The sequence below is a fragment of the Chlorella variabilis genome (genome assembly GCF_000147415.1).
Source record: "Chlorella variabilis unplaced genomic scaffold CHLNCscaffold_5, whole genome shotgun sequence".
In the NCBI taxonomy this organism is placed as follows: Eukaryota; Viridiplantae; Chlorophyta; class Trebouxiophyceae; order Chlorellales; family Chlorellaceae; genus Chlorella; species Chlorella variabilis.
In genome coordinates this window covers 445564-458671 of record NW_005435083.1, presented here as the reverse complement: position 1 = coordinate 458671, position 13108 = coordinate 445564, and the positions used below count along the sequence as shown (strand labels likewise).

The following is a 13108-nucleotide window of genomic DNA, read 5'->3' as shown; positions in this document are numbered from 1 at the left end:
ATTGCTGCTGGGGCTGGGGAGGCGGCATGGGCGATGGCGGCGGCGCGCCGTAGGCCTGCCCTGCAGCGGGCGGCGGCAGCATGTGCTGCTGCTGCTGAGGCGCCTGCTGCTGCTGCTGCTGGGGCTGGGGAGGCGGGGCGCCGTAGGGGGGGCGGCTGTAGTCTGGCTGGGGCTGGGGCTGGAGCTGGGGTGGCGGCTGCTGGTGCTGGGGGGCAGGGGGAGGCTGCTGCTGCATGGGCTGGGGCGCCGGCGGCGCCGTGGGCTGAGGCGCAGAGTAGGCGGGCGAGGTGGGAGGCACCACCTGCGGCGCTGGCGCGGCGGGCGGAGGAGCTGCCACGGGTGGCGGCGCCACGGGCGCCACTGCTGCCACAGGCGGCGGGGCGGCAGGGGCGGGCGCCGCGGCGGGCGCCGCGATCACCGGCGGCGGCGCCGCGGCTGCGGGCTCTGCAGGCGGGGCCGCCGCGCTGGTGCTGGCCGGCGGCTCTGGCGCGGCGGCGGCGGCGGCGGCGGCGTTGCCCACCGCCAGCTTGGCCAGCTCCGCGCTGGCCTCTGCCAGCTCCTGCTTGTCCCGGATGATCTGCACCGAGCGGTGCACCTCGCGCAGCGTCTTCTCCAGGCCCCCCAGCCGCTCCTTGGCCGCGTCCTCGCGCAGCCCCGCCACCGACTGCAGGTCGGTCACCACCTGGCAGATGTGCTCGGTGCGGTTCTCCAGGCTCTCCAGCCGGCGGTCCACGTCCTCCAGGATCTTCTGCAGGCTGCCGCTGAAGCGCTGGAACACGGCCTGCACCACGCCCTCCAGGTCCTTGGCCGTGTCCTTGCGCTGCACGGCGCGGGGGGGGGCATGGTGGGGTCAGGCACGGCACCAGGGCGTGTCGGAGGGCGAGATCACAGGGGCAGGAGGCACCCAGAGGCTCCCCCACCCCTGCGATCGCCTCACCATCGGCCCCCCGGACATAGCCGCGCTGCTGGAGGCCCGGGCCTGGTCGGAAGAGGCCGTGGGGCTAACCAGCACGTCGTCCTCAAAGCTGGGCGGCTTCTGGCTGCCGTTCTGCGAGTTGGAGGGCTGCTTAGGCAGCAGGTCTGCGAAGAAGTCGGCCATGGCGCGGTCTGCAGCTCGTGAGTGCACACCAATGAGCTGCAGCGCCCGGCATGAACCAGTTTGGCCACCTCTGACACGCTGGAGGCGCAAAATGTTGTAGCATGGACCATGCTGCATGGTGGTTGCGTGCACCTCTCTCGACGATCCAGTGCTGTCGGATGCCTACCAAAGCGCATTGCTACACGTGCTGAAGACCCTGCAGGGGCGTCTTGGACAGCCCCCCTCACCACCCAGAGTATGAGAAAGGCTATCTGAGCTGCAATCCTAGCATACCACACCGATCAGTGCACATCCAGCGGTGGCACGGCATGTGCCGAATACCCGACCGGGGCGGCTGCGGCGAGAGCGCGAAACAGTCAACACACCACGTCACACCAAGGTGGACAAACTCACTAAGGGTTGGGCAATGTACAGGGCAGCAAGCAGATGCATCCCTTTGTCAATCCTCTGCTATTGGAGCCGCCACACAGAACAGCCGCCGCCAGAGCGGTGCACGGCGCGCTGCTGCAGATCCGCCACCACACCGAGCCTCCAATCTGTGCGGCCTTGGATGAGCTGAAAAGGAAGACGCCTGCTCTTGGGCTGCTGCCGGCACAAGCGCCGCCTGTGCCTTGGCTGGGTGGCCCCTCGCTGCTGCCGCTGCCTTGCCCTGCAGCTCCAACAGCAGCCCTGCCTGGCTGTCACTTGCCAGCTGTGCTGGTACCAGCGTTCCTGGTGCAGGCGGCGCTGCCTGCATTGTTGCAGCGTGCGCTGCGGGTATCAGCCATTCCGCCGCAGCAGCACATGCGGCCGAGCCGGCTGGCCCATCACCTCCAGCGCTGCTGCCACTTGCAGGTGCCTGCCAGGCAGGCAGGTTGAAGCGTGCTGCTGCCTCTGGCGGCACCAGCAGGGACACCACGGCGATGACCGGCGGGGCAGGCAACCCTGCCGATGGCAGCACCGATGGTGCCCCCTGCGGCGCAGCACGCTCCAGAGCGCTATTTAGGCTGCGGTTGCTGCTCCGCTGCTTCCGGTGGCGGACCAGCACCTTGGGACTGCGCGTGTAGGCCGCAGCCCCCTCGGGAGCTGAGACTGTGCGCTCAGGGCTGTGCTGGCCATGCCTCTGCGCTCCGCCTGCCCATGCCGCCTCATGCCAGCTGGGGCTGGGGCTGGCCTCCAAGCTCCTGCCGTCCAATCCGTCGAACTCTCGGCGTGCCCAGCGAAGCCATGTGGGCGTATGGGCTCCCGCCATCAACGCGCCGGTCCCATCCCCAATGCCGCACCTGGATCCACCCGAGCTGCCCGAGGCGCCGCTGCTGCAGCACTCGGCCACCCCACCGGACCCTTCCCAGGTGCTCCAGCTGCTCCTGCTGCTGCTGGCATATTGCAGCGACGCCAAGCGCAGCACGCCACGTCTGTCGCTTGCAGCAGACGCTGGCGAGGCATGTGCGCCGGCGGCAGCAGCAGGGCCCGCTTCCAGGACGGTAGGCCGCTCCTCCAGGCCGAACGGCAATGCCCAGCGTGGTCGCCACCTTTGCAGCGCCTCATCACCATCCTCATCACTAACGCTCCCTGTCGCCTGCCTGCCGGCAGTAGGGGTGGCGGCCCCACATTTTGCTGTGTGCCTGGCCGCAGCGGCAGCGGCAGCCGCCACGCTCTCCCCCTCCTCGCTGCTACTCCTGCTGCTGTCCAGCCTGCCTCCTTGGCCGAACAGGTCTGGCAGCCGAGCCTCCAATCCCTGCATGCTGGCAGCCATGGCAAGAGGCGACCAACCCAGCCTTTTGGCGGCGGCTGCCCCGACGTGTGCGCGCCCGCTGGTGGAGTGGGGGCAGCTGCCCTGCAGCAATGCGCACCAAAACACTCGGTGCACGCTTGCCGCGCAGTTGGTGCGTCAGGGGCTGCGAAAGCTCTCCCTAACCAGCCTGAACGACCTGCGAACTGCAAGCACCTGATTCGAGGCGCAGGGCGTCCGGAACGTAGTAATGGTCTTTCTGCGCAATAACGATGAAAGGAGGCCTCCAACTCGTTACCATTGCGTGAGAAAAAGATCGCCTGGCCTGCATGCTACGACCTTGAGCTGCTGCATACGCGTTTTGTTTGCGCTCCCGCCCTTGTTATTGCTAGCCCTGGCTGTTTACACCTCCCTGTTAGCGCCCCCGCAGCAGCCAGCTGCTGCCGCCAGGTGCCTGCGCCAGTCCCTTGCTTAGGCTCCCCTCGCAGACCACATGCTGTGCCACTGTTGACAAGCTGCCCGGCTACAGGCAGCTGGCAGCGCCGCTAGACTGCAGCGGCCGGAAGGTGTCAGCGGGCGGTTGCCCAGGCAGGCAGGGGAAGGGCAACGATGTCGGCCTTCACCACAGGCTTCGTCATACTCTCATGGTCAGTAGGCACCAGCGGACCGCAGGCGCCCTGCCGCCGGCCCCACACGCCGCCGCGCCCTTGCCGCCACTTGCCCCCTGCCGCCGCCTGGCTCAGTACCGGCATGCATGCTGCCGTCAGGGTGCACGCCGCCGTGGCAACCAGCTGCTGCACCCGTCTGCAGGTATGGGAGCAACATTGGCGTGTTGCTACTTAACAAGTACCTCCTCTCCATTTTTGGCTTCAAGTGAGCGCCGGGCGAGGCGGCGCCGGCTGCCGGCGCCACGGCTGGAGCCGGCCTTGCACCCGCCCGGCCACCCGCGCCTCACCCGCTGCCCGGTGCCGCGCCGCAGGTGCCCCGTGTTCCTCACGCTGTGCCACATGCTGGCGTGCTCGTGCATGAGCTACGCAGTGGCGGCGTCGCGCTGCGTCACGCTGCAGCCCGTCAAGTCGCGGCAGCAGTTCTACAAGATCTCGCTGCTGGCCCTCATCTTCTGTCTCACCGTGGTGCTGGGCAACGTCAGCCTCAAGTTCATCCCCGTCTCCTTCAACCAGGCCATCGGCGCCACCACCCCCGTCTTCACCGCCGCCCTGGCCTACGCCATCATGCACACCCGCGAGTCGCCCATCGTCTACGTCTCCCTGCTGCCCGTGGTGGTGGGGGTGGTGATCGCGTCGGGCGCGGAGCCGATGTTCAACATGGCCGGCTTCCTGGCGGCGGTGACCGCCGCCTGCGCGCGCGCGCTCAAGAGCGTGCTGCAGGGCCTCATGCTGGCCGACTCCAACGAGCGCATGGACTCGCTGAGCCTGCTCATGTACATGGCGCCCGTGGCTGTGGTGGCCCTCATACCTACCACGCTCTTCTTCGAGCCAGACGCGCCCACCCTGGCCATGGAGCTGGGGCAGAACGGGAGTGAGTGGGCGCCGCCGGGGGGGCTGGGGACGACGGGGGCGATGCAGCGGCGTGCAGGCGGGGCGCGGCACGCAGGCAGCATGCTGGGCAATGGCCGCACGCCCACCGGTGGCCTGCTGGCCTGCCCGCCCCTCGCCTCCTTGCCTGACCCGGCCGCTGCCGCCCCCTGCCCGCAGCCTTCTGGATGCTGCTCTTCCTCAACTCCTTCCTGGCCTACTTTGTCAACCTCACCAACTTTTTGGTCACCAAGCACACCAGCGCCCTCACCCTGCAGGTGCGCGGCGCAGCAGCAGCACGGCGGCGGTGGGTTGCGGCGCTCGCCGCGCCCACCACCTCTCCCTCCTGGCCAGCGCCTCGCCACGTGTGCACCAGGCCCTGTGAGGCCTCGCGAAAGCTGACGCTCGCCCTCGTGGCCGCGCCGCTGCAGGTGCTGGGCAACGCCAAGGGCGTGGTGGCTGTAGTGCTGAGCCTGCTGTACTTCCGCAACCCGGTCAACTTCTACTCCGTCTTTGGCTACACAGTCACCATGACCGGGGTGGTCATGTACAGCCAGGTGAGGCGGCGCTGCGCCCGCTGGGTACAGGTGGTCGCCTGCCCCGCCCCGTGTGCTGACCCTCCTGGCCTGTGCCCCCGCCCCGCCCCGAGCAGGCCAAGAAGGCGGCCAAGAAGGCGCAGCTGCTGCAGAAGATGACCAGCGGCGACCCCAGCGTGGACGACGCGCTGGATGTGCAGCAGCAGCAGAAGGCGGTGGCGGCTGCCAAGGGCGGCAGCGCGCCAGGGACCGCGGCGGAGGCGGCGGCGCTGCTGCGGGCGGCGGAGAAGCTGGGCGCCAAGTGAGCGGCCAGCCGGGCGTTGTGGGGAGGGCAGCTGGGGAGGGGCCCGGGTGGGCAGGGGGCGTGTGATGCATGCCGGCGGCCAGGGACTTGAGCCTGGCAGAGGGAGCTCTGCAACGAACCTGCCTGGCGGTGCGTCATCTGACGTGCGTCATCTGACACCCCGCGTGCGTCTTCCTCTGCTGCAGCGGCTTTGCTGCCGGCCACGCCCTCATCAACATCCCCGCCAATGGTTCTGTGCGGGAGCAGCAGCTGGCGCGGCCGCCAATCTTGCAGGCGGCCTCTGGGCCAATGCCCCGCGGGTTCAGCTCGGTCTATGAGGTCTAAGCATGCGGCGGCAGCCAGGGCACGCACGGCTGGGCATCAGGCGCCGAGGCGGCCGTGCCCTGCGCCCAGCTTATTGGCAGCTGACGCCCAGTTTCCTGGCTGGATGGAGAATAATCAGCCTGGGGTCGGCGTGTAGCACCCTGCAGCGCGCACCGATGCCTCTGACATTTCCAAGCGCGGCGGTGCAGCAGCAGCGGGGGTAGTCATTGAATTGTATCGGGACGGCATCAGTGGAGCGGCACATTACTGCGGCGGCTCTACTGACGCACGCCGCCGTTTGTGTGTGTTGCAAAAGCACTTGCGTTTTTTATCTCTCTCTTCCTTGGAACTTTGTCATGAATTGCGATGGCCAGCCAGTCACCACACATATGATACACAGCCTCAGCCCTACCCAATGTAAATGCCCATTTCTCCCCAATCCCAGCACAGCCTTTGTCAATCAGGGAATGGGGCCATGCTGTTGATTACATGGGCAAACCAGCACTTGGTTGCACAGCGTCAATCGGACACCAAATGGGCATGGGTTCCACATTGGCACCTGCGTGCTGCCGCAGGCATGCCGGCGTCACAGCTGCTTGCACAGCAGCGCGCGCGGCGTGATGCCCCGCACCTTGGCCAGCACCACATTGTCGCGCTCAACGGCCACAAACCCCGACGTGCGGTACAGCTGCTGCGCCGGCTCATCGCTCAGCCGGACGTGCAAGTAGACTGATGGGAAGCCGCACGCCGCAACCAGCGCCTCGGCGGCAGCCAGCATGCGGCGGGCGTGTCCCTGGCGCCGCTGCGACATGTCGACAGCCATGTTCATCATGTATGCATCGGCATCGGGTGGCTGTAAGCTGGGGAAGTCTTCTCTCGTGCTGCGCGTGAAGGAGAGCCCTGTAGTGGCCACAACCCGCGACGTCTGCCCAGGGAGAAGCAGCGAGCTATCTGCAGGGGGCAGCGCATGGGGCAACAAGGGGCAGCTCAGGCAGAGGCGTAGCTGCCCTGTCCTTGCCCCAAAGTTGGTGCCATTCTGCGGCGCCACCCCGCTTGGCCCTTGCCTGTAGGAAACAGCCGTGCCACCAGAAGCACCCCGTGTGGCGGCTGCGACAGGCTGTCCCTGCAGTACTTGCGCCCGTCTGTGATGTGCACGCCTTGCGCCGAGGCTGCAAATGCGCGGGTAAGCAGGACCGACGCCGCCCCAACGTCCGCCTCTTGCACTGGCGCTATCACCAGCCGGCCCTGCGGCAGCTGATCTTCTACATAGAACTCCTCCACTGCTGCTGCTCCCGCCTGCGACAAGTAGCACAGCGTGAGTGAGCACGCAGCGCTGCCGGTCTGGCGGCAGCGGCGGCAAGGGCGGCAGACGGCAATCGGGGCGGAGCAGCCTTACCTCCACACCATCTACATTTTCCAGTGCTGCAGCTGCGAGAAGGAGTCTCCTATGGCGCGCGGTGCCGTGGGAGGGCGCAAGCTGCTGCCACCTGCATCGCCGTGCGTGCAGCGCTGCTTGCACAGCTGCATGACAAGAGCTCAGATGCAGAGCCATGTGGCTGCAAGGTGCTGCGGCTGGCTGCCAGTTGTGGGCCAAGGTCACCATGCTGCTCAGAAATACTGAGCCCCTGCACCAGTTTCTGCGCAACCAGCATGCAGCAATGTCTGAGGCAAGGACATTGGCTACATTAGATAGCGAACGCTTTGAAGCGTCATGCCCGGCCGCTGACCTGGCGCCGGACTGAAGCCAGCCAGCACCACCGTGCCCCGCCTGAACTGAACCACCCTGGCCTCTGTCTCCACTTGGATTCACACCAGGCTTTACACCCGGCAATCAGTCCAAGGCTCCGTGGGCTGCTAGTGGGGAGGATCCAGGATGGCCGGCGGCGGTGGCCTGCCTTGGCAAGTGAGGTGAGGCCAACCCAAGTGGACAGCGCGGTGCAGAGCGGTGGGGAGTGGGTGGGCAACGACTCCGGCAGCGCCTGGGGTGCCGCCCTCAGCCAACTTGAACTGCTCGAGGCTGCTAGTTTCCGGTCCTCCTCTGCAGGGCCTTTGCTGGTGGCGGCGAGGGCCGGATGCCAGCCTACAAAGGTGGGCGAGGAGGCAGCAGCAGGGGTTGCTCCCGCCGCCGCCCTGCGATGCGCCTGTCTTGTGTTGTGCGACATGTTTTGCCTCTCTTCATGCCACCACAGTGGCCATGGTGTTGGGCGTGGCTGGAGTGGCGTGGTGGTACTACTCAGCCAACAAGGAGCTGGCCAAGAAGCAGGGTGAGGCCGGGCAAGCTTGAATGAAAAGAAACAAAACGCTGAAAAACATGCCACTCGTGTACTCTCTTCCTGCCTGCCTGTGCGTCCTGCCGAAACCCCAACCTGGCACCCCATTCCCTAGCAGACCAAGCAGTTGACAAGTTTGGGCGCCACGGCGAGAAGGTGGATTACGGCGACCCCGCCACCTTCAAGGCCAGCGTGCAGGGCGGGGAGCACTTCCCCGGCCTGCCCGACGCGGACACAAACGCTGCCGGCGGGCACGCCGGCGGAGCCAAGACCCCTTGATTGAGCTGCATTGGAGCCCTCGTGGCTGGCTGCACGACCCCTGCTCGTGGCTGACAGGATGGGTGGTTTAAAAGGGGAGAAGGGAAGCATGCAGGGACACAGTTCGGGGCCAGGAGGGCATGGCTGTCAAGCAAGGGGCTCGGTGGCGAAAACTGAAATGGCACGCTTAACAGGAAGACGCACGTTGCTACGCTACATCGGGGTTGAAAAATGCGCAGGCTGGAAAATGGAGGTATGCCGCGAGGCGGTTGGGGAGTGATGGGAAGGAACATGGGCGCATGACTGCGCGTTGAATTTGTCGAAATGCAAGGAGCAGCCGGGGGCAATCCGGCTGCAGGCACACCAAGGCAGCAGTCAAGGTGAGGGGTGGAGGTGGAACGAGCGCGCAGAGCCGCATGGGTGAGGTGTGGGCCGGGCAGGACAAAGCGCCAGGGCAGGCAGGCAGGCGGTGCTCGGGCATGACTCCAGGCCTTCAAGGGTGGGAGGGGGCTGTAGGCGGGCCGCCGTCCAGCCTGTCCAGAGCTGAGATGTAGGAGTCGGGCAGGTGGTGCGCGGCTGTCTCCAGCGTGACCACAAAGCGGCGGAAGGAGGTCTGGTCCATTTGGTACAGGCCCAGCACGGTGCCACCCCTGCTACCGCCGCCGCCAGTCGCAGGCAGCATCCACAGAATCTTGCCCGGCGGGTAGAGGGGCACCAAGCCCATTGCGACGCCCTCCTCCCCACCCTCGCAGCCGCCGTGGTCGGCGGCAAAGGCGGCGATGCTGGCGCCGCTGGCGCTGCTCCACGTGCTGCTGCCGCCGCGCCGGTGGCGCCCGCCGTGGGGGGGCTGCGCTGCCGCTGCTGCCGCCTCCTCTATCTCCAGCAGCTCCGAGGCGCTGTCTGCCGCTGCGCCTGCGCTGCACAGGCCGCGGCAGCCCCCAGCTCCGCATGCCGCCTCACACATAACGCTGCTGGTGGTGCTGCTGGCGCTGCTGGCGCTGGCGGTGCGGGCCAGGCTGGCGCTGACACCGGCCCCGCCGCGGCCACCAGGGGCCAAGCGCGCGGCGCGGAGCAGGGAGCCCACCACCTCTGCGGCCCTGCTGCTGGCATGGACCTCGGCAATCAGCATGCGCGCCCCCAGCACCGAAAACATGGGCAGGCAGTCGGCGCTGCGGCAGGGGAGGCGGGGCAGGGGCGGGCGTCAGTGCACTCGGATGCCGCGGCTGCGCCTGGCCAGCTGTTGTGCGGCTGCCAAGAGCAGGGCTGGCCCCCCCCACCACGCCACCCCACTCACCCATACAGCACCGAGGTGATGTGATGCTTGCACGCCATGCCCAGCTGCTGGCAGCAGGCGGCCGCCGCGCCGATGCCCACACAGCGCAGCTCGCCCAGCCGGCGCCAGCCCTGCTCCTCCTGCGCCAGCCCGCCGCCCTCCAGCAGCAGCATGGTGAGCACCGCCGCCACGCCGCCGCCGAGGGAGTGCCCTGTCAGCAGCACCGGCCAGCCTGGGCAGGCGTGTGCAGCGGCGGACAGTGCCGCCGCCACCTGGGGAAGCAGGCTGCGCGCCGCGGCCAGGAAGCCCGCGTGCACGTGGCCGCTGACGCCGCCCAGCACTGCCGCCGCCGGCCGAGCGTCCAGCACTGTACAGAAGTCGCCCAGCTGCAGGGATGGGGGCAGGCGTTGGTGGCGGGTGTGGTGGGATCATCGCTTCGACAGATAAGCACCAGCCAAGGGGCATGCCAGCAGGGGCGCCCATCAAACAAGAGTCACCTGCAGGGTGCCGCGGATGGCGACCACCACACAGCGGCGCTGGCGGTCGATGGCAGCGTAGAAGGCGGGGCGGTGCAGGTGTGCCTGCCACTGCGCCGCCAGCACGTCGCCGGGCGGGCAGCCCGTCAGCTGCTGCACGGCGCTGAGGTGCGAGGCAGCCGGGATGCGGCGCGGCGCCTTTCGCCTGCACACAAGCATGCGCGTGCGGGGTCGGGCGCGGGGATGGCAGCGAAATGCAGGCAGGTGCATCAAGCCGCGGGCAAGCAGCCATCCCCTGGGCTGCTGCCCTTGCGCACTCACGTGGCCTGATGCAGCGTCAGCACCACAGCGTATCCCGCTGCAGAGGAGACGTGGCCGCTGGCCGCAGGCGCCCCATACGCTGCCTTGGAGTGCAGCGCAGCGCAGCGCAGCAGCGCCACCTCGGCGTCTCCATCCCCCTGGCAGCGACTGGTGGCTGTGTTGGCGGGGTCGGCCGCCGCCCGCCGCACGCTGGCAGCCGCAGCCGCCTCGGCATGAGCGGCCTTGTGGCGCCACAGCACCGCACACAGCGCCCCCAGGTCCAGCAGCGCCAGCGCCGTCCACGGCGACTTGCCGTGGAAGGCGGTGGCGGCGGTGGCGCTGAGCCCGGCCGCAGCTCTGGGTGCATACGACAGGAAGGCCAGCTCGTCGGCAAGGTCGCCACCCACCAGCAGCGCCAGCCCGCGGCGCAGGCAGTTTGTCACGCCCTGCAGGTCGGGAAACGAGGTCGTCGGGCACGGTGCACGATGCAAGGCGGCAACAGCCAACCGCGGCGGTGATGCTGGCAGCACCAATTTCTGGCAGCCGGGGTCCCATCCACCCACTGCACAGCACTGTTCTCCATAGCCCTGCGGACCTTGCAAGCCCGGAAACTTCGAAACCGCAGACCGCCGCCACCCACATTTCTCGCGAAACCCACCTTGCCCGCATGCCCAGCAGCCTGTGTCAGCAGATCGTGACAGAGGTAGAGCCCCCAGGTCTGCAGAGTGACAAGTTGAGCCAACGCGGCCACCAGCAGCTGTGCAGCGGAGGCCGCCACTTTGGCTATCATGCTCGGCGGGGCATGCAGAAGAATCCCTCACGCAGAAAGGCATGCAGAAAGGCTCAAGCGGTGCGCCTATCGTTTCGTGATCTCCAGCCCCAGCGCACGAGGCAGGCACCCCCGCCCTTCTGCGCAAATGTGTCCAAAACATTACATGTGCTTGGTACTGCTTGCACCATGTACACAGGCATCGCAGGATGTCCACCAAAGCACCGCCCGCTGCTGGTCAGCTGCCGCCCGCCAGCAGGCAGGCGTCTTTGCCCTCCTCAGGCGGAGTGCTTGGAGACGGCACTGACGGCAGGAACAGCTGCTTTGCCTCAGGCAAGGCCAGGATGCTGTGCCCCTTGGCATTGGCGCCGGCTGTGACGGGCTCAGGGGCCACGTCCCGCACAGCCAGCCCGTTTCCCTGCCCATGCTCCAGGTGCTGCTGATCGCCGCCGCCTCCTCCACCACCCTCATCCTCCAGAAACGCGTCCCAGTCGTAGGCAGCAGGGTTGTAGCCGGCCAGCTCGCTGTCCGCCTCGGCGCCGCCAGCCACATCCTGCGCCTCTGCTACGCGAGCTGCCGCCTCCCAGGCCGCCACCTCCTCAGCACTCATCTGCTGCGCGGCCGTGTCGCCCTCCTGCGGTGCTGGCGGCAGCAGCGGCGGCGGAACATCCTCCTGCTCCCTGCTGCGCTGCCGGCCGTTGCCGTGCTGCCGCTTGCGATCGGCCGGGGAGGCGGACCGCGAGCGGCTGCGGCTGTGGCTGTGCCGCTTCTTCTCCTTCTTGTGCCTGCAGCAGGAGTGGACGGGCGGTCGTAAGCTGGGTGCTGGCGAGGCGCGACTGTGCGGTGACCGCACTTGCTGAGCAGCATGTCACTCTCAGCGGGCTGCGCAGGATACCGGCAATGCGGCAGCGAAGCAAAGAGCAGCAGCAGAGCAGCTCTCGCCGGTGCCTGAGGAGCAGGCGGGAGCTCACTTCTTGCGATGGTGCCTCTCCTTTTTGCTCCGCTGGTGCTTGTGGCCACGCCCGCTGTCCTCCGCCTCCCCGGGCTGCGCGCCATGCGGCTCCGCCGCGCCTGCCGCCACGCCCGCCTCCTCCTGCTCCTGCTGCTCCGCCTCCTGCCCCTCGCCACCCTCGTTCAGATATGCATCCCAGTCAAAGTGGTCGGGGTCGTACCCAGCCAGCTCATCCTGGGCGCCGGCAGCCTCGTGCTGCGACGCCCGGCTCTCCACATGCGCCTCCCGCTGCGCCCCGCCCTCCTGCGCCTTCTGGGCCGCGCGGTGCCTGGCCAGCGCCTCTGCAGCCGCCCGGCGCAGCTGCTCCTGCAGGTTGCCACCGCTGCTGGGGCTGCCCGCACGTGCCGGCCTGGGGGATGGCGGCGCGGGCTTGGCGGGCGGCGCCTCTGGCGCGGGCACATTCCAGCGGGGCACCGGCGTCTTCTTGCGCTGCCGCTGCCTGCTGCGGCTGCGGCTGCTGGAGCTGCTGCGGCTGCGGCTGCACCGTGAGCGGCGGCCGCGCGAGGCGCGCCGCCCTGGCCTGCTGCGCGAGCGCCCCCTGCTGCGGCTGCGGCTCGCGTGGCTCCTGCCGCGGCCTCGGCTGCGGCTCCTGCTATGGCTGCGGAAGCGGCGGCGACCGCCACCCCTGCCGGACTGCCGCCTGCCCCCACTGCTGCTGCGGCTGCGGCGCCTGCGGCCACCGCGGTCCACGATAGGCGAGTAATGCTGCCCTGCTGGCGCCGCCGGCGAGGCAGCCGGCGGCGCTCCAGCCGGCGGCGCTGTGGCGGCAGCTGCTGGGAAGAGCGGCTGGGCCGGCAGCTGGAACATGCTGGGCTGAGGTGGCCTGCAAGGCAGGCAGGCATACGCACCGTGCGTCAGGCACCGCTTGCAAGTGGGCCAACCCCCGACTCTTCGCTCGACGTGGGAGCAAGACAGGTACTGACCAACTTGCACCGGCTGCCACCCCTGCTCACCTCATGGTGGGTGGCCAGAAAAAGCGCTTGGGCCCCGGCCTGGTTGCCAGCAGGGCAGGGCGCCGGGGGGGGCACGGCCGGTTGGGGGGCGGTGCAGGTGCTGGGAGGGGCTTTGGCCGCAGCAGGGCCGGATGCCGGAGGCCCTGGAGGAGGCGGGGGCGGGGACACGCCGCCAGGCGGCGGCACCACCACCGCCAGCTTGGCTTTCCCCTTAATAATCGGCACCACCGCCGCCCTCGGCTCCTGCAGAGCCACAGCGCATCAACAGAACAGGTGAGTTGAGCAGCAGGCAGCTCCCCCACATGTATT

The 13108-nt window shown here is 68.4% G+C and overlaps 6 protein-coding genes across 6 annotated transcripts; 2 read left to right on the top strand and 4 right to left on the bottom strand.

The window, feature by feature from the left end:
- Positions 1 to 414: 414 nt before the first annotated feature.
- On the bottom strand, positions 415 to 1099 carry CHLNCDRAFT_142823 (hypothetical protein; the record flags this gene model as incomplete). The annotated part of the gene is made up of 3 exons (XM_005849439.1): positions 415 to 444; positions 521 to 820; positions 938 to 1099. The coding sequence occupies 3 exons, from the start codon at positions 1097 to 1099 to the stop codon at positions 415 to 417; spliced, it is 492 nt and encodes a 163-aa protein (XP_005849501.1).
- A 2465-nt stretch (positions 1100 to 3564) lies between these two features.
- Positions 3565 to 5040, top strand: CHLNCDRAFT_20807 (hypothetical protein; the record flags this gene model as incomplete). Its single annotated transcript, XM_005849707.1, has 4 exons — positions 3565 to 3683; positions 3790 to 4349; positions 4526 to 4623; positions 4777 to 5040. 4 exons carry the CDS (start codon positions 3565 to 3567, stop codon positions 5038 to 5040), a joined length of 1041 nt encoding a protein of 346 aa, XP_005849769.1.
- Positions 5041 to 6074: 1034 nt separating this feature from the next.
- CHLNCDRAFT_142821 (hypothetical protein) lies at positions 6075 to 6981 on the bottom strand (the record flags this gene model as incomplete). The annotated part of the gene is made up of 3 exons (XM_005849438.1): positions 6075 to 6413; positions 6584 to 6784; positions 6976 to 6981. The coding sequence occupies 3 exons, from the start codon at positions 6979 to 6981 to the stop codon at positions 6075 to 6077; spliced, it is 546 nt and encodes a 181-aa protein (XP_005849500.1).
- A 380-nt stretch (positions 6982 to 7361) lies between these two features.
- CHLNCDRAFT_142820 (hypothetical protein) lies at positions 7362 to 8037 on the top strand (the record flags this gene model as incomplete). The annotated part of the gene is made up of 4 exons (XM_005849706.1): positions 7362 to 7396; positions 7533 to 7576; positions 7678 to 7752; positions 7877 to 8037. 4 exons carry the CDS (start codon positions 7362 to 7364, stop codon positions 8035 to 8037), a joined length of 315 nt encoding a protein of 104 aa, XP_005849768.1.
- A 472-nt stretch (positions 8038 to 8509) lies between these two features.
- CHLNCDRAFT_142819 (hypothetical protein) lies at positions 8510 to 10855 on the bottom strand (the record flags this gene model as incomplete). The annotated part of the gene is made up of 5 exons (XM_005849437.1): positions 8510 to 9185; positions 9311 to 9675; positions 9787 to 9970; positions 10087 to 10511; positions 10724 to 10855. 5 exons carry the CDS (start codon positions 10853 to 10855, stop codon positions 8510 to 8512), a joined length of 1782 nt encoding a protein of 593 aa, XP_005849499.1.
- A 217-nt stretch (positions 10856 to 11072) lies between these two features.
- On the bottom strand, positions 11073 to 12804 carry CHLNCDRAFT_142818 (hypothetical protein; the record flags this gene model as incomplete). The annotated part of the gene is made up of 4 exons (XM_005849436.1): positions 11073 to 11619; positions 11806 to 12324; positions 12481 to 12669; positions 12800 to 12804. 4 exons carry the CDS (start codon positions 12802 to 12804, stop codon positions 11073 to 11075), a joined length of 1260 nt encoding a protein of 419 aa, XP_005849498.1.
- Positions 12805 to 13108: the final 304 nt, after the last annotated feature.